Here is a 19725-nt window from a genome sequence, read left to right as displayed (position 1 = left end):
GTCAAGGATGAAGTTTTTTTAAAGTTCTAAGCTGGCTGAATTTGCTCTGAGGATAGTGCAAACCTAAGCAGTTCATAAAATCATTTGGAGATTATTTATTAAGAGTGAGGGCAGAGGTAGTTTCTTTAAAAGCAGTGCTGCAGTTTCTTCTGTGAATGTTCCATGCATCCATGGGTGCTGACTGGAGAAAGTTTCTCAGTCTGGATGCACAGCCAGAGGAGAGAGTGAGAAGGAAAGAGAGTTTTTAAGGCTCTGGAAGAGTAAGATCAAGACTATATGGTCTTCTACCTCTTAGGACTTTACTATATTTTTGCAAAGCTTTCCCATTGTAGGGGGACTTCAATAGCAGACTTAAAATTTGGTGAAAGACAACTGCCTGTAAAGAATTAATAGGTTTAGAGAGCATGAGAATGCAGTTCCTGTTGTCCATTGCATTAATCCCAATTAGATTTTGTTTAAATTCCCCCAAGGAATTGTTTGCATTCTCTGTTGTGTTTCCTTTCACACCTTACCAGTGAATTAGTGTAGAATAATGTACTACACAACATTGTGAGTTTGTTCTTTCAGTTAAGCTACAGAATTGGAATCAACTTTTCTGCTGGTGTTGACGTTTCTGAAATGATTAACTAGTACAGCAGGAGCGTTTATGAATGCATGTAAACCAGTGATTCATAGAAATGCAATGATTTTTCTGTTATCTATTGTATTTACTAACATTGCATGGGGTTAGGAGGTGTTTATGGTACTGTAAGGCAGAGGAGTCTGTCCTTAAGGGAGTGTTGGCATTTGCTAGGAAATGCACTCCTTAGAAACAACTCCAGAAGCCAGCAATAGAAAGATGCTTGGTCATCAACAGATTTCAGGCTTTGTGTTCTGTTTAGTCTTTTGTTTGTATTCTGCTTTGAAGTGTGTTACAGAATTTCTATTTGCAAATATTGTTCTTCAGTAAAAGCCTCCCCGGTCTGCTCTGCCTCCTCTCTTCATACAGTTTTGTCTCCACAACATAGTGGTGCTAACAAAATAATAACTGCCAGGAGATCCAGCAGATGAAAAGAACTCAGACATGAGACCTGATGCTTATTGCAGTGCACTTAGGAAGGCTGAGAGACTGGAAATTGATTGAGTTCTGTGTAGTATTTTCTTCTATGAGTCTTGGATTTTTAACTATCAGCAGTGATCAATGACCTGTAAGCTCTGTGGATTTGGAAAAAGGAGCGCTAGAGGAAGTGTCTAGGGAAGAGTCACACAGATGCTTGGCTATAATCTCAGAATATTTTGACATGAGCTACCATACAATAAAGTATACAATGCAGGTATTCTCTATGGTTATTTAATTTATTTTGAATCCCAATAGCAAATATACACGAAATAGATATCTAAAAATACCCATTTTATACAGTACTGTCAGTATTGAGAGTTCTGTGTGCTACCCTGCACAGGAGGGGCAGGGCAGGCGAGTTCCAGCTGCTTGGTTTTGGCAATTTTAAGTACTTTCATTAAGGAGGCATCCTTAACCCGTGTGATGTCAAAATATAAAGAGGAAAAGAATAAAGTGAAAAACACGATTACAGTTGTTATAGGTAAAAGAAAAATGTTTGTGCTGGCCTAAAGGGAGTTTAATAGTCATTCCTATTAAGCTTGAAGCATATGATAAATCTTGACTCCTACTTTTAAATGTTCAGACTGCATCCAATTCTGTCAATAGCAAAACACTGAAGGACATTTTTCCTCTTCAAGTGGCAGGGAAAAATTACCGACTTCTTTTAAAGACTTTTCATCTGTTCTTGATATGAAACTTGCCTTTATCTCACTTAAAAGATTGCAAGAATATATTCTAGCTTAGAGACAGCTACCTGACAATATTGTAGCTTTTTATTGTGTTTCTGCTCATTATCAAAAATGGCACGAGAAATTGCCCTCGAAGTCCGGTAATTTTTAATTTTGCAACTTTTCCTTTAATGTGTTCTGGGAGAGAATCTAGGTCACTTTTTCCTCACTGTGGATAAAGTCACTTCCACATGATTTTTAGGATTTATTTGAAGGAAAGAATATGTCTAAACTATGTGATTTAAGGAAGTCATCTAACATCTATAATAGGAAACATCAAATACAGTTTCCAGTTCCACTTCTAAGAGTCCTTCTGTAAGATACAGACTTTTGTTTAAATTATTCAAATGTAGGTTGAACATTGTCAAATATTACAATGGATCCTACTTAACATATTGTTTCTAAATAATTACCTCTGAAATAGCAAATACTTTGTAAACGGTTAAATAGCGTAGAATCAGCATTTTTCTGCAAATTTCAAGTATTGGAAAACTGATTTGGACAAATTGCTTTTTGAAACTACCAACTTGGGTCTCACTTGAGGAAATTCCCAAGTTGAACACTGTTCCTGGCTAAAATGCAGCGGAAGGTTGAAGGCTGCACCTCCCAGTACTTGACAGGGTTGTTGAAGAGGCTGATGCCGCTGTACAGGGCTTTCTTCTTCCTCCGTCCTGTGGGACAGAAATCGTTCACTCCCAGCTTGGCAATATGGTTGGAATGAAGGAACACAACCTGCAGCAATAGCAACAGAAAACATAAGAGTTGGAATGAAAATGGGAAAAATATTCCTTAGCATGTAGGTGACTGAGGTTTGCTACAACATCAGTTCCATGCAGACCTTGAGAGTAACAAGAGCTTAAAATTTGTGTTAAATCTTTAAAAAAATTTTCTTCCTGCCCCAGTCTCTCCCACAAAGAAAAGTCATGTGGCATTTTTGTCAGTGTGTTTTTAGAATAATTGAACTCTATTCTTAGGGAACTTAATTCTGAAATGCAATTTTATATTCTTTTGTAGTAAGAATTATATTGACGCAGCATTATATTCTCATTTTCTGGAAACATTTTTTTAGTGTAGCATTTTGTTGTGGTTTTTTTTTCCTTTCCTAAAGAGTGTTCCTGCAGTTTGATTTTGTTTATTTCTTTATTAAGCTTTTATGATTTCAGGCTCTCCTAGTAGGAGAGTCATGGCAAAATGTATGTGTCAGTTAATTATGCTTTTTGGTTGTGACCTAATCAGCATGGCAGTGGGAAAGTCAAAGCACTCAGAACTCCCAGAGCTGTGTGATAAGCTCAGTGTATGACCTGCAGATATTTCAGTTCAGGTAATCCAGGAGGAACCTTCTTCAGCTTGTTTTTTTCCAGGTGGATTTCGCGTATGCTTGGGATGTTGGCGAAACTTCCATTTTCCACTTCTTTGATTTTATTGTTGCCAAGACCTAGCCTAGAAATAGTACAAGGAACATTTAATTAAAGACTAATTGAGATTCAAAAAAACAGCATTGGAAGAGCTTTTTTTGTTTGTTTGTTGTGGTGAGATTGAAATTCTCAGGAGTAAACACAGGGAGAAAAGAACTGGGGGAAGATGTTGAAATTTTACCTTTTACCTCCACTTAAAGAGGATTGGCTCACAGCTTTTATCAACTATCTGATGTAAGAAAATTTTCAGTTTTGCATGCATTTTTTGTAATTATAGTGGCAAGTGTTTAAATTATAAACATCAAGCTGCTTGTGAAATAAATCATATCATTTTACCAAGCAGTACAGCTGCAAAGTGTAGTCACAGTAATAAGTTCTAATAACTAGCCAAATAGCAAGTCTTGTCTAGAAAGGTGTTTTTAATCTATAGCTTATTTCTAAAATAAAATTTCTTATTTCCAGATTTTCCTTACATTTTTGCTGTAAGGTTTCAGCCTGCTTTGCTCCGGAGGTGATTCAGAAGCTGGAGCCATAGGTCATGCAGAATCGCTCTTTCTGCCCATCCTGCCGCCCCCTTTTTCTCCATTCTGTCCTGATTTCTTCAGAAACTGAATGTGGTACCTAAAGGCAGCTCAGTAATTTCTGTTACCAAATTCAGTGCTGCTCAGCTATTCAGAATTCCTAACTGAGCTTTACAGAGGGAACTTCCTTCTCTCCTATTTCAGTGCTACATTGCTCAGAAACACACGTTTTTTAAATCTCATTGCATTTGCAAGCACTTACCAAGTTGTTTCCTTTACCAGCTGCTATTTTTGTGCGAATTTATAAGAAATTATATAAATTTATAAATAAATTTATAAGAATTAGTAGAACTTAGGGTGGGTATAGTTTGTTTTCCTACTTTTCTTTTGCAAACTGTTGGCAAAACATGTAATAACAAGACTAATGTGGGGGTTTAGGGGTATGTTTGGGTTTTAAAGTTAGATCTTACTTAGAGCAATTCTTACTAAAACACCTATAATTTTTTATTCTCTTTTCTACCATTAAAAAGAGAAGTATCAAAGATCTTGCTAGGCATGACATTTTAACAAATAAAGGGATTGAGCCTGGGAATTTTACCTTTGAAGGTCTTTGTAACGGTTAAAATCCTCAAGTTCGATTCCTGTGATCTTATTGTCATCTAAGTGGAGCTCCAGAAGACTGGAGGGCAAATCTGATTAAAAAAATGCACAGTGTGAAAAAAACAAGTCAATTTTTTTTTATTTATTATGTTCCAAAAAAGCTTTTTTACTTTGTGCTTAGAATTGGGTGAAGAATCTTGTGGAGATTATCTGCATCAAATAAATTGGTATTACAAGTAAGTATGTTAATGAAGAAAATCACCAATATAATTTGGTTTAAAATAATAACTTTTAAAAACTTGAGCTGTGGAAGGACATATGTTAATTAAGAGATATAAGAGTTCCAAAATTTGGTAATTTTTCTGGCTTCCTTTATAGCAACTCTCATGGTTACTTTGTCAAAGATGTTAATCCTATGTTTTGTACATTTATCTCAAAGCCTGTGGAACCAGGGACAGTTCTTTGAAGATCTGTAATTTTTTTCTACATGATGTAGCAGTTGTGCTGTCACAGCTGCTAGGATGTGACTGGGAGGAAAACTCTTGGAGTACTCCAAGCCAAACTGTGGTATTTGAAGCTCTTTCCCATGCCAGAATGTTTTCTCTTGCATTTCCAAAAATTCCAAATCCAGACTGCCAGTGAATGGGCCAGGAGGTGACGAATCTTTGCACAGCATCCTCTTGCTGAGGGCAAGGGAAGCTCATCCCAGCCTGAATTTGTTTGCTGATGCTGGGCTCAGTTTTCCCAGCCTCTGTCTAGGTGGCACCCAAGACCAAGGGATTCCTGCTGCTCTCAGGGGCTGGGATTGCAGGGATGTGGCTGCTTCCCAGCCTGCCTTTATTCCACTTGCAATAAAGTTTGTTTGTTTGGGCTTTGTTCCAGTTTGCATTCCAGCTCTCAGTTCCGGGTGCCTGAGTGACAATATCCACAGGGAAGGCCACCCACCTGTCCACTGCACATTTTTAGTACCTTTTATAAACTACTTTTTTTAAACCTTTGTGCCACTGTAGCATTTGCAGAGAGAAGCATCGACAAACTCAATTTGTATTTGTGGTGAATAAGTTCACCATGAAATCCTGTTTGGTTTGTTTATGTATCTGATACCACGTTTTGGACCTCATGCTGTGTGTCTTTGTAGGAGATTTCTCTATAACAAAGACAAAATTGGAATCATTTTATGTTGGGGTTTTTGTGTGCTAAGTGACAGGAGCTGATACTAGATTGTTTTGGGGATTTTTTTGGTTTGGTTTGGTTTGGTTTTTTTGTATTAGGAAGTATTACCATAGGCAGACAGAGGCTTTCTGATCTTAAAGTTATCTGAACAATTGGGGTGAGTTGGTTTTGATTATTATTGGGGGTTTTTTTTAGTGTTCTCTTCTGCAGGGATCCTTCTGTATATGTACACATATACATATAAATGTATACAGGAAGAGATTAATAAGAGACAAGTTCTTTATTTGAATGGTCAGAAATAATTACAGGGGCCAACATTTAGTTTTCCCATGAGTTAAAGCACGGAACACAGAGTTTGGCTTTGTTTCCTTCCTTTTTCTCTTGGCTAGTAGTTTTGAGTGGTTGAAAATAATGAATTTGGTTTGATACCACACTGACCTGATGAAAAAACAGGTGGACTGTTGTACTGAACTCTTTTATGCTACATTTGTGTGTGTGGAGATGAGTGATTTGTCAAATTAGTGTTTTAACTTTTTACCTCCAAATTACAAGGTTGGGGTTTTTTAATATGAGAAAGTCATTTGATTTTGTAGTATGTTATGGTGAATTTAAATTAAGTTTTACTTAGCAAATCTACATTGAATATCATATTAGAGGTGCAATGTGACTTGAAATATTAAAAATTAAATTTAGAAATTTTGGAGTTACATTTTAAATCCATAAAGGAAGCAGGAATTTCCCGTCCCTTATGACACTGATCAAATTTTGGGGCGTTTATCCTTTCTCCATGAGGATTTTTGAGAGGCTGATGTGTGAAAGATGTGAAGTGACATCTAATTATGAGTTTCTTTGTAATGTTCCTCCTGGGACAAGTGTCTGGATGTTCTGTGAGAGGAGTGGCTGTGCTGACAGGGGGAAGTTGGGAGAGGGAGTCTGTGTGCACTGTTTGTGCACGAACTCTTCTGGGATGGGGAACAGGATACTAAGTTCAAAAAGAAAAGGTAGGAGGTGGTTTGGTAGTAATGAGAATGCAAAATAATTTATGAATTTAATAATCCTTCAGATGTCAAAGCATTTTATTAAGGAGTATCCTGGAATAAGTAAATTTTAAAAAGGAAAGCATACCTACCTTTAGGAATTGAAGTTAACTTTGCCTCTGCAATTCGTATGTGGTAGATATTCACCCCTTCGAAAGCCCCTGGCTCTATTCCATCGTTGTTAAGAGGATTTGCACTCATTTCTGCCCAAGGAGGAAAAAGAAAAGCATTTATGGCATAGGAATTTTGTGTAGGTTAGACTAAGTTATAAAGAGCTGATTTAAATTTATTTGTGTTTTCTGATATTGCCAGCACTCATTGATGTTTAGCTCTGATTGTTCTGAGGGGTGTCAGAGCACTCAGTGAATTAAGGCTGTGTTACTTGGCTTGCAGGATTACCCAAAACTTGACCTTTGTAGCAACTTCACATAGAAACTAAATTGTGAAGGGTATTCCCACAGCATGGATATTTCTTTGAGAGGAAATTGCACCTTGGGGAAATGTTTGAATGGAAATTATGCGTAATATGTTCCATTTTTGGTAAAGACAATTTCTGTTCTTCTTAACTAGACTTACCTAAAACATGTAGAGACTTCATTCCTTTAAATACATCCTTGGGGATTTTCTTAACCTTATTAGCATGAATTCTGAGTTCTGCCAGAGTTCTGGGTAGATTGGTTGGAATCTCTGTCAGTTGGTTGTGGGACAAATACAGTCGTCGTAGCCTCTTTGTTGGTTCAAAGGCTTTGGGATGGATCTTGTAGATTTTATTGTTGTTCAAAGCCAGTGCCTGGGAGAGGTGGAAAGAGCAATAGAGAACTTTCTTTATGAGTGCTATGACCATGAATTTGAAGTCATGGATTTGATATGTAATTCAGCAATTAAGTATTTAAAATATTTTATATTTCCATCCTGCCAAACTTCAGCACTTCGTAGATGTTTTGGGCATTTCAGCTGATTGTAAAAAAACAAAGAACCTGAAAACTGGAGCATTAACCAGAAGGTAGAGCTGACAAGGTGCCATGGATCATAAGAACTGGCAAAACAATGTATTTGTATTCAGATATTTTGTGAGATTATGTGGGGGTTATATACTTCCTTGCTATTCTTCCTTAATGCAGACAAGTTCTCAAAGCTCAGAATCTCATCTTTTATTTCAACATAATGCTGCAAAACACAAGTAAAGTTTTTTTATCTGAGTTTCTTAGCTTTTAGTATCTGTATATGACACATGAATTTATGTTTTATTTGTCGTTTCCAGCTCCTGTGAATTTCAGTCTCTCTTCTGTACAGCACACAAGTCTTTTGGAGCAGCTTTTTCCTCATTGCTATGTGTTATCAGAGACCTTGTAATGAGTTACTACAGGCAACAAAATACACACTATCTGAAATGATTTTGCATGTCAAATAACATTTCTGCATTTCCATACTTTAAACTATTCATTTCTGTTCATTTTTTATTTCTTAGAGTCATCTCCTGTCAGGAATTGTGCGTGAAAAAAAAGTAGAGAATTATTTTTTCCCAGAAAAAAGAGGTTAGCTCAAGGAAATAAACAGGAAATGCTCCTTCCTAATCCGAGTTGCCATCTGTGCCTTTGCTAAGCAGACTCCAGGACTGAGCCAAGTTGTACAAAGTAAACTTTGCTCCCAGTGAAAATGTTGTTCAGCCTTGCCACGAAAAAGGAGGAGAAAAAGCAAAGCAGCTCAGTGTCCTCAGCTATCACGTAATTAAGTGGTGACTCTGGTCTGTAATGTGGTGATTGCTGATGGATTCCAGTGGCTTTCTCAGTCCTTGGAGATAAGAGACGCTTAGATCTTTAACACAGAATATAAACCACGGTTTGTGCATTTACCCTTTACTCGCTGCTAAAGCCATTCTGCACCCAGACACGAGACAAGAGAATAGGAAATGCTTTGTTGCCAACTCTGAATTTATATAGTTCCTGGTTTTTCTGCCCTGTCTTAGGCCATAATAATTAACAAGCTCATTCATAAACACTTAGCTCTGGTAAACTTTCAGATCTTGCTCAGAAGCCAAATATGACTGAAAGGGTTTGTTTTATAGAATTCCAGAATGATTTTGGGTTAGCAGGGACCTTAAAGGCCATCCAGTGCCACCTCTGCCATGGGTAGGGACACCCTCCACTATCCCAGGGTGTTCCAAGCCCTGTCCAGCCTGGCCTTGGACACTTCCAGGGATCCAGGGGCAGCCACAGCTGCTCTGGGCACCCTGTGCCAGGGCCTGCCAATGCTCCCAGAGAAGAGTTTCTTCCTAATGTGTTAGTAATGGTCTTTCTGATGGAGAATAGAATGTAGTTAATTTGCTGTAAGTTATGAAACAGATTTGGGTTTTAGACAATTTTAAAATGGTTAGTATTTGTTAGTGGAACTAGATCTGGATACTGGATCTAGGGTGACATCCAATAGAAACAAATATTCTAAAGCAGATTTAATCTACTTCCCAGTCCTCTGAGACTCTCATTTCCTTTCATCATAAAAAGGGATTATTGTATACTGTAAACATCTGGATTTATCAGCTGCCAGTGATATTTGTTTCAAAGCCTGTCTCTACATGCATAATTGAGCACGGTAACAAATTAGGAGTAAAGCCCCTGACTTTTCCAGTAATTCAGGGTTTCTCTGTTTTCTGTTCAGGTCAGTTGGATTTGTAGCATTGGTTTCAGTGCTGTATGTGTTAGCTGTATGTTCTGTTCTTTTGAAAATGTTTTGTTCTTTTTACCTTCAGAAAATATCATTGCAGTTCTCCTGTGAGATTAAATTCTTCTTTCTGCTATTTTTCAGCTAGCAGATAAAAATGACCACTTGCCTTGCAGCCTTTAAAATGTAGAGAATGTTTCTGTGCATGGTAAGGACTGAAAAATCTTGAGAATCTTTTTTGTTAGATGCATATGGTACATTTGCTGGATGTTGTAGAAAGCAGTTCTTACAACTCAAAGGTATTTGCTTCTTGTTATGTGGGAGCACTCAAATATGCAGGCATTAGACTATTTTTGTCCATATTATTGGAGAAGGAAATACCATTTGTATTTTTAAAGTATCTAAATATTTCAGATTGCTAACTAAGATTTCAAGCTTGGGAAACAGCAAGCTTACATAAAGCGATGTGAGTCCCCGGAGATCATTTTCCTTGACCTCTTTGATTTTGTTGTTTTGAAGGTCAATCATGCGAGTGTCCGGCGGGATGTTGCGAGGAATTGATGTCAAACCTGTTTTGTGTGGCATAAACAGAAACGTTATGTGCTGTATAGAAGTCCAAAAAATTAACTGCCAAGCGTTAAAACATAATAAGATTGTTGATGAATATAGTGGGGAAGAAAATATGAGCAGCCATAAAGCAAAGGGTAGAAGGGAATTTTTGATAGTGGAAAAAACTAATGATGTAAGAATGTACCACAAATGTGTGCATAGTTTTGGGAGGAATTGCTTCTGCTCCTGACCGTGAAAGCTTAATGGGGGCTGCTCACTGTGGACTCTGCATCTGTGAAATAATCCTCAGCGCACAGGTTGTCCTACAGGACAACTGTTCAGTCCTGGAGAAGGGGTCCCTCAGGAATCCAGGGTGCTGGTTCCCTGTTGAGGTGCAGGGCTGTGGATTCAGGGGTCTCTGCTCTGTGCTCCTTTGTACCTCTGCTCTGCCCTGTCCATGGCACAGGGGCAGCTGCTGAGGCTTCATTCAAGCCATGGTGGGGCTGAGAAACCTTGGTGTGGGCAAAGGAGAGTCCCACTGCCAGCACTTCAGTACCAGGCAGTTAACATAACTCAGTACCATAGATCATTAACAGTAATCAGTACCAGTAGCATTAATCCCCCAACCCAATTGGCTGTTCAGTTACAAACCCACTGCAGTTCAGCCCATCTGAGATCCTGAATCAGCAAAAGAGACTCAACAGGGACAGTAACTTTCTTTAGAGTGGAAATGCTGATGCATGAAATGCTAAATGCTGTCCAATTCATTAACAATTTTTCTGTAATTAATAGATTTCAGCTGTCTAAAGATGAAGTCTGTTCATGTGGGATTTTTTATGTGTGAGCTTATGTAAAGTGGTTTGAAATCTGTAGACCAGATACATTAACCACAGTTTGTTGCTGTCAGCAAAAATTTTTGATTCCTTAATAATAACACATTTTGAAAACCCCAGCAATTGATGTATGGGCAATATTTCTAAGACATGAGGAGTCCAGGATGAAGGTTTGGAAGGTGGCAGGGCTGTGATGAGAACAAATGTCATTGTCACTGTGGTAGTGGTAGGAGCACAGTCCTTTGATTGCCTTGAAATCATAGGAAAGCTTCATTGAGCACTAATTCAAATTGGCACAATTAATAATGAATTCACTTCTAGGGACTGGGATACACCTGCAGCACTGACAGGAGCACATTTGCCTTTGGCTAAACTGTTACCAGGGACGCTCACTTTGGTGGAAGTTAAGCTGAGGGAATACTTGGCATCCCATTTATGTGCCGCATAATAATTAATCCTTTAAAAGACAAATCCTCCAAAGGAGAATCCAGAGGAGAACAGACACACAGATTAATTCTTACCTAGGTCAGAGCAATGGACAACTCTCACATAGCACTGGCATCCAAAGGGGCATGTTGGGAACAGATCAAAAGGAATTAGTGGTAGAATGGGTTCAGTGGTGGGAAATAGAGAATTGTCGTCATCGTCATCATCGTCGTCGTCTTCCATATCTTGGAGCATCATATTCTTTAGTGTAAAATATGAAGGACCAGTGAGAGATTTGGCAGAGCACAAAGCCAGGAAGAGAAGGAGTGTGTATTCTTTCATATCTTCTTAATCAGGATAACCAATCTTGGAAAGTGAACAAAAGAGCAAACACCAGAGTCAGTGAATAGGGAACAGCTAATGAAGCTATTGAACTGTTTACTTCACTCACTGCCACACCATCTGGTCCTGAAAAATAGTCTTTGTGAATACAGAAGTTTAAATAGTATATGAAGAATATAGAAATTATCTTTTAAATATAAATTAATACTATAAAATTACACATAATATTAAAATCATTAGGCATTAAAGTAATATCAAAGTATTTTAGTTTCATTTACAAATAATATCATCATTTGCTTCAAGTTTTGAAGTGGAATTTTTGTAGTGAACTTTACCAGAACTTGAAATATGATTTATTTCACTTGTTCTCAATGAAAAAATATTTTTAGTGGGATATATTGGCATATGTGAATTGCTTATAAAATTGGGAGGTACTTGATTAGCAGTGCATAAAATGCACTCATCAGGATACTTCCTAAACACTTGGTATTCCACTCCCTAAACTCTTTAATTAAACTCTTCCTAGTCTAATCTGAAGTTTTCACTCCTGTCACAGCTTTTCCCATGTTCCAGTCATTTGTTTATTATTGCCATTTATACAAGTTCCCCTCTGCATGCAAACACATCTCACACAATTGTAGAATCCCCGAACACTTTGGGTTGGAAGATACCTTAAAGATCATCCCAATCCACCCCCTGCCATGGGCAGGGGACAGCCCCCACTGTCCCAGGCTGCTCCAAGCCCTGTCCAACCTGTTCTTGGGCACTGCCAGGGAACCTGGGGCAGCCACAGCTGCTCTGGGCACCCTGTGCCAGGGCCTCCCCACCCTCACAGGGAGCAATTCCTTCCCAAAATCCCATTTAAACCTATTTCCTGGCAGTGTGAAGCCATTCCCCCTTGTCCTGTCACTCCAGGCCTAGGTAAAGAGTCCCTCTCTGCCTTTCCTGTTGGCTCCTTCAGGCACAGGAAGGCCACAATTTGGTAATTTCTTTTCCAGGCTGAACAATTCTCTCTTGACTTCTGTTTGAGGAGGGCTCTTTTCTCTAAGGACTTGCATGTTAGAAATCCATGTCAGTGGAAATCAGTGATTTAAATTACATCCAGAAGAAAAACTGGAATCTTGGTGGTTTTGTGTGTGAATTTTTCAATAAACATAGGTTGGGGCTTTTCTGTTTAGTGGGCTTTTTTCCTTGCTCCTACAAAACTAGGTGCAGAGGAGAATGGAGAATAGTAAGAATTGGCCCAGAGTACAACAAACTTAGAGAAAATGTTGTAGGTTCCAGCCCTCAGCTCAACATTGTTTCCCTTCAAAGCCCAATTCCAGAAGTCATTTGGAACAAAAAATGTGCTCCACAAAGCAAGAGGGGCTGCAGGAATTTTATTGTGCATGTCCTGTTTATAAAAATGTTTCTATTTAGACTATCATAGGCCTCTTTAAGGAAACTTTAAATGGGTGTGAATTCTTGTTTGATCACCTAATTAAATGTTTGCTGATCTGTCTGGAGATAAAAAATGCTTTTATGTAGTATTTTGTCATTGGTCTTCCACTGCAGGAAAAAGAGTCTTCTGGTTTGTACTGGAGTTTGATTTGGCTTATTCAAATTGAGATTTTGTTTGTACCACTTTCTTCTTGAAAAGTCATTTTGATGTTTATGGGAGGGGGTTCATAACAGCATTAAATGCAAATATCCTGCATACCTTGCTGCTCCTGTATCTTTGTTTCAGGGAGTTTAAAAAGAAGAAAGCTAACAGTGTTCAGATAACGTAAAAAGAATGCAGTGGCTTCTTTTCCCCAAATACATGCCTGAAATCAGAATCACAAAGTACTCCATACCTTGTAGGTAAACAACATATAGCTAAATTTAATATTTCCCATAATATTTCAGTTGTATGCCCATTTGGGGAGAGCATGTACTTTTACTGATGTAGCAATCTCTTGAAAGAATCTGCATATGTATTCTTCCCATATATTTTCCTTTATGTTCAAAATAATGTTCTCTTGCAGTGCTCCTAGAAAGGATTTTGTGGTTGTTCTTGCAGTCCCTTACAATGTCTGTCCTTGAAAGACTCTTTGAACATAACAGTGCTGGGAAGAAGGTGTGGAACCTGTGTTTGGTTTTTTGCAGAGAATTGTTTTCATGTCTGGCTATGCACCTTTGGAATATTTGGCCTTTTCAGTCTTCTATTTCAGCATCAGAAAAAGGCCAAAATCTTCACTACTTTAGTCATACCACCAATTAGGAGATGAGGATTGGAAGCCTTTCAGACTTGGACAAGTGGTTCAATGGCTGGGCAGTCACACATGGGCTCTCAGGCTCTCTGTTCTTCCCTGGCAGTTTAGGTCCAAAGTGATGAAATGCCCTGTGGTTTATCCAGTGATGAGACACCATTTCCATATGCAGGATATCAAGTGTGATTATGTCTTGGGACATGGACTTCACAAGTCCCTGCTGACTTCAATTTGTGAGAGGCACCGGTTGTGTAGTTTTACTGGCTCTAAAAGTTAACCTTGCATGTATGTTTCCAAAATATTTTTTTGGATCTGGTGCTCTTATGAAACAGCTTAAAAATCTGTTCCCACACTTGCATCTGTAGCAAATGGATTGCATATTTCCTTTCACAAGAAATAAGGATTTCAAAGCATCAAAAGATGGAGGCTGTGATTGTAGTAGTGGCCAATTTGAACTCTTGAAAAACATGTGTTGCTCACAAAGTTCTAGAAAAGTAGTGTTGAAATGTGTCACTGATGACACATATTGGTTCTGTGAGTTCAATCTCTTGAAAACAAGTCCCTTTATGTAAGGAAACTTGAGTTGTGATTTTTCTGTTTTAAAGAAGAAAGTCCTTGCTTCATCTTCCCATTTTGCCCAAAGGAAATTGTTATTGGCTTTGTAGTTAGGAATGATCATTAAGCTTGACTCCAGGATTGCATTGGCCAAAGAAATGCCAAGAAATGGATCGTAAAGATCTGAGTTTGAGGGTGTGGGGATGGTTCTTTCCTGCCTGAGATTTTGAGCTTCCCAGTCAACAGATTCTGACACAACTCTGTAAAAATGCTCTGACTGTGCAGCTCTTCTTTGAGAACTTACACAAAATTTCTGCATGCTTAAACTTCTAGAATAAGAGAATTAAAACCTAAAATCCAAGATCCTAGTGATCTTTCTGAAATTACTTTCATGAAGATTTTATGAAATACTGTTTCAGAAGGTAAAGGTACAGCTGTGCTAATGGTCCCCTGCTGCCACTTGAGCCTGACTGTGCTCCCAGGTGCTCCCTGCCAGTTCTGTGCTACCAGCTCTTCCTCTCAGGCTGTTTACTGAGCTGGTTTAACTCACTACGCCAGCACAAAACTAACATGAATGACAAAATCTCCATCATATTCTTTACAAGTGAAGAAACTGAGTCAGTTTGGAGTACCAGAACCAGCACAAAAGAATGGATGGGAACAGCCTGATTGGAACATGAAATGGAAAGAGAAGGAAGGAGGAGAATGGGGGAGCCATTCCTGACATATTCAAGCTGTTAGGCAGGCTGATGTGCTCTGTTAAATAATCCCCTGAGCAGCTGGTTGTCACTTGGACAAAGCCTGGCTTTGTCCATTCTTGTGTAACAGAGCAGATCATTGAGAATGAGTTTGACAAAGAGTGTGGTGAATTCAAGCTCCATTGTACCTTCTTTGTGTCAGTCCTTCTTATCCTGCAGCACAAAAAGCTTTTGAGTAGCACCTTCTCCCTGGAACATGAGCCACCCGAGGTGAGGTGACTAAATGTGGAGAGTGCACTTCACATGAGAGATGTCTGAGGTGCTTTCCTGAGGTGTGTAACTGTCCAAAAATTACTGCACTGGCTGTTTGGGACACACTTATCCTCACTAATGTGGTCATCTGTACCCAAACTCATACTGCCATGGAACACAGGCACTTTTTATGCTATTAGTTATAATTTATGAATCATTAAATACAGGTGATGTCACAGTATAATGTGATTAAAACCCTTAAGATTTTATACAGAAAATCCCCATACTTCTGTGATGTGAAAATTCTAAACATGAGTTATGAGTTATAAGAAAACCCCTTTCAGTGAGAACAAAATTTTGTTGTTACTGTGGGATGAGTGCATAAAGAGACCCAACAACAAATAACTCTGAATTGCTTGGCAGCTGCAAACCAATCCAGCAACGTAAACTTTGTTGTCTTATCAGTTATGGTACTGAAGGAGTTAATACATGAAGTTTTTAAGTCTTAAAAATACTCTAAATCATATTTAGAAATCATTCCTGTTACTGGTGTACAAAGAGAAATTTCCCATGGCATTGTCTCTGATAAGGAAATGTTTAAATGACCCAGTGGTGGTCTTTGCAGAGGCAAAGAAAAGTCCCTGTGTTCATTAATAACCCAAGTCATTGCTCTGTGCACAGATTTTGTCCAAAGAAAGGCAAGACCTTAACTGTTTTGAAATCTATATTTAAAAATAGTTCTGGTTCTATTAGTCATTGTCCCATTCCAGAAATAAAAGGAGTTTATGTTTAACTCTTTATATCCTCCATTAATTTACTTAAAGTGCTGAAGCAAAACAGGAGGCAGGTTTTTTGTTGGTAAGATTACTGTAGAAATGTCTGTTGTCAGAAATAGTCCAATACTGAAGTTGAGCAGTAATAATTAAAGGGATGTTTACAAAATAATTTGTGTTTACAGAGTAATTTATGTAGAGCTGCTTGGTTCTTGTTACCGAATGATCTATGAGCATTTTTAGGTTGTAGTTCATCTATAGTTCATTCTTTCCTGGGTTGTTTTTAATTACTTTGCTGATATGTACTTAAAAAATCTCACCAACTTGAATACCAAATTACAGAAAGTTAACACTGAGTTGTGGCTGTAAGAGATGCTGTTACTGTAGGGTAGGTTTTCATAGATGGTTATAACTGAAAAAAAGTGTAATGGTCAGTTGTAACATTTTTCTGACAAGTCTTTGATAGTTAAATAATTCACCATAGCTCTATTTGTTTTTCAGCTCACATGTAGTAAATACAGAAGTATTTCAGCTGCAAATAAAATTTTAAATGTTCCATTTAAAAAGTGGCATTTCTAATTCTAAATTATCTGATACTATTAGTCTGCACACAGTGACTGACAACCTCAACTGCTTACTGCTATTTATATAGAATAGGTATTTATATAGAATAGGTATTCAAACTGGACATACCTTGCAGGTTTGGAAGTTCTTCTGGAAGCACTGGGATAATCCACCTAAGGTCCTTATGTCCAGTTATTTCATATTACAAAAAAATAGGGAAAAAGGTTGTTAGAGTGAGTTCTATGAAATGAAAAGCATGTATAAAGAAAAAGTCCACTTCCAAGCTTCTTGATCCTTCTGGCACCGTGGGTGATACCAGAGTAAAGTGCTGCTTCAGATTAGCCCATCTTAGTACTGAAGAATGATATTAAGGCGACTTGTTACCACTCATATGTTTTTCATCACTGCCTGTATGAGAGCCAAAACTTCTGGCTTAACTCTAGACGTCTAGTGGAAGACTTTATAAAACCTGTAGTTCAATAATAGTTGACATCAGGCCATTGGAAGTACAGTGAGGTCCATTTCAGGTCATTCCTGCTGTGGAATCCCACTTATTTATGATTTCACTAGCCATTATTCTTTTAAATGTGTGACTTGAATAAAACTATAAAACTTCAGCCAGTGACAGACTAAACCAGTAGCCTGCAGTGACCTGCAGGCTGCCAAACCTTTCTAAAGTTAGAAAATTAGGACTTGATTGTGTAGCTGTGTATAAATTGTAGCTCTGCTTTCAGGAGGCAGCAGTCTGGCTGGGGACAATGGTTCAAGAATGTAAACTGTAGATCAGATTTTTAATCAATATAGCTAATTTCTGTCATGTGTGTGGGAAACAAAGCATATCTATTCATTAAAACAGACAATATTTGCAGCATTCTGTGATTGAAGTTGTGGGTTTAAAACCAAGTCTTTGAGAATGTGCCCTGTTACAAAGTTTGTACTGATGAGCACATCACAATATTTAGAAACTGGGTTATTCTTTGTTTACCTTTCATAGGCCTCTGTTTATGTAAACTTCAAAGATGTTTAATTAATGGAGTTTACCTAAAGCAAGTTTCATAGTCAGGGAAGCACTTTGTATCTTTAAATTTACAATACATTCTGTGCAAATCTGACTTCATCTGTTTCTTTAATTAGCTCCTTTCTATGTTAAAAGTCTGAGCTTTGGAAAAAAAAAAAAAACCTGGAAATATTACTTGGGATTTTTTTATTTTTTTATTATACATGTAATGTGCTGTTTGCACAATGCCTGTACAAGTTGCATAATAGTTATTTTGTCTACTGTTACTTTCTTAAGGAAGAAAAATTAAAACTTTAGTGCTGTGATATCAATCAAGACAAGGCTTGTGTTACCTGCAGCATTGCTTTTGATGTGTTCCAGTTCCAGTAGCACAGATGGATGATGATAAGTCTCCCTATCACTTTTCCCAAGGAATAAAGTTACAGTTTCAAAAGCAATCACATTCCCACAGAAAAATCTAAAGGATGATCTGAAACTTTTTTGAAATCTCAAATTGCATATATCTGCTTTCTCCTGCCTGCTTGTAGAAACCAAAGCTTCCTAAGCAAACACTCCCCTGTGTTTTGAATAGCTTGGTTTGGATGGGTTTACTTGAGGAAATTAGTATTAAATTGCTGTTTTAAAAAACCCTCCAGCACTTTCTTGGCTGTGTAATAGAAGAGAGCAGGGCCTGAGGGTTGTGATATAAATGTACTGGTTTCTTTTTTCACTTTGTTCAGTAGCAAAGTGTTGAATCAGCAGCTTCAGCTCACTCTGGTTTTGCAGCAAACTATTCTTGAGGTTTAGTAACATCTCAATTTTGGATGAATAGTCGAGGTTTTTGTTATTATTTTCTCTTTTTAGTTGATTCTGGTGGTAGGAACACATTCCTATGTGTATAAAGTTTGTCATAGCCAATTACATAATGGTGACACGCAAAGTGGTAATATCTGGAAAAAATGTAACAGTCTTACCTTAAAGTGGATTATCCATCAATTTTGTCCATTATATAGTATCAGTAGAGCAGAAATAAATATAGTTCATATGCTGTTCTTGTAATGCAACTGTTTACTATCTCAAGACATGGATCCAGTATTTTGATGTTAATATAATTGCAATCTAAGATAAAATGCCCAGAAATCACCTTCTCAGGGCTCTTGACTATTCAGTTCTGAACTTTAGATGTTACTCTTGACAGCAGTACTTCAAACTTAACAAATGGTTCTCAGTCCATTTTATGAGCCTATTCTTCTCAACATTTGCAGCACATTTTCAATGTCTCAGGTTTTTAATGCATTATATTGGCTTGATGAAGAGAGAGAGAGTCTCAAGTAGTAGTCTGAGGGTATTTTCTTTGCAAGCAAATGTTGGTTTATTTTCCTAAGAAAGATTATATGTTTAAATAACTAATAGATTATATAAGGTCAGACTTTGCCCAGAACTTTTCAGTGATCTGTTTCCACCATGAGACAATTAGTTGAAAATTAGAATTTTGTCTTGCCTTAAAATACTTATGTAATATTTATGAGTAATGGCAATTGATTTTTGAGTAAAGAATAAAAGTATATCCAACACATACGTGGTTCAGAATACTGAATCTCACTATGGTGAAATATGCAGATGAAAAAGAATTTGGATGGTGTTTTGTATTTGAAATTATCTCATCACTGCTACCTTTGATTTCTTTCTTGAAAATTGCTGCATTTTGTATTACTTGATCTGTCTGAGAGAGCAGACATACGCTGCCATATGTGGCTAATGCTTCCACTGCAATCTGTTTTAAGCCATTCTTGTATACATTTGTTATTCTAAAACAAACTAAGTGCTTTTTCATTTTCTAGCACTGTTTATAAATGTGGTTTACATAATGTGATGAATCTAACATCAACTGCACAAAGCTGCCTTGGAGCCTGTCCATCACATTTTAATAACATGACATATTCCTTTCGTGCTCACAACCCGTCCATGTGCGGTGTGGTCACATATTTTGGTTTTAGCTAAATTTTGGCTCCTCTTAGGCTGGACTACACCATTTAACCAGCTGAGTATACAAAATCTGCCCTTCAGCTTCTTGTAGTTCAGTTTGATTCTTCAGTATCTATATATAAATATATTAAAAATATTTTTTTTATCATGCATGAATCATCTTTTGCTTGTTAATAGTTTTTAGTATGTTTTTGGCAGCTGACTTAAAAACTGCATCAAAATAGAGTTTCCTTTGCAGTCAAAGTCCTCAGTCCCTGATGTTTGTTAGCAACACAGCAATATTGCAGG

General features: G+C 37.6%; 2 protein-coding genes across 6 annotated transcripts in view; one reads left to right on the top strand and one right to left on the bottom strand.

Moving 5' to 3' along the window:
• Positions 1-19725, top strand: part of LOC117002281 (centromere protein P) — a 114647-nt gene that overhangs the window by 50187 nt on the left and 44735 nt on the right. The window lies entirely within an intron of this gene.
• Positions 1393-16791, bottom strand: ASPN (asporin). Its single transcript, XM_033071195.1, has 8 exons — positions 16584-16791; positions 11135-11405; positions 9688-9800; positions 7150-7363; positions 6666-6776; positions 4362-4455; positions 3129-3267; positions 1393-2559 (listed from the first exon to the last, which is right to left on the bottom strand). Exons 2-8 carry the CDS (start codon positions 11379-11381, stop codon positions 2362-2364), a joined length of 1116 nt encoding a protein of 371 aa, XP_032927086.1. The 5' UTR covers positions 11382-11405; positions 16584-16791; the 3' UTR covers positions 1393-2361.

The sequence above is a fragment of the Catharus ustulatus genome, chromosome 13, assembly GCF_009819885.2.
Source record: "Catharus ustulatus isolate bCatUst1 chromosome 13, bCatUst1.pri.v2, whole genome shotgun sequence".
Taxonomy (NCBI): domain Eukaryota; kingdom Metazoa; phylum Chordata; class Aves; order Passeriformes; family Turdidae; genus Catharus; species Catharus ustulatus.
This window is presented reverse-complemented; position numbering and strand designations above follow the sequence as displayed.

Coding starts and splice junctions, on each gene's coding strand:
- ASPN (XM_033071195.1), bottom strand. CDS start 11,381: ATGAAAGAATACACACTCCTTCTCTTCCTGGCTTTGTGCTCTGCCAAA. Junction 7,364..9,687: donor GGGGACTCACATCGCTTTAT/GTAAGCTTGCTG, acceptor CACCTCTCCCAG/GCACTGGCTTTGAACAACAA. Junction 6,777..7,149: donor GAAGTCTCTACATGTTTTAG/GTAAGTCTAGTT, acceptor CTCCTTGGGCAG/AAATGAGTGCAAATCCTCTT.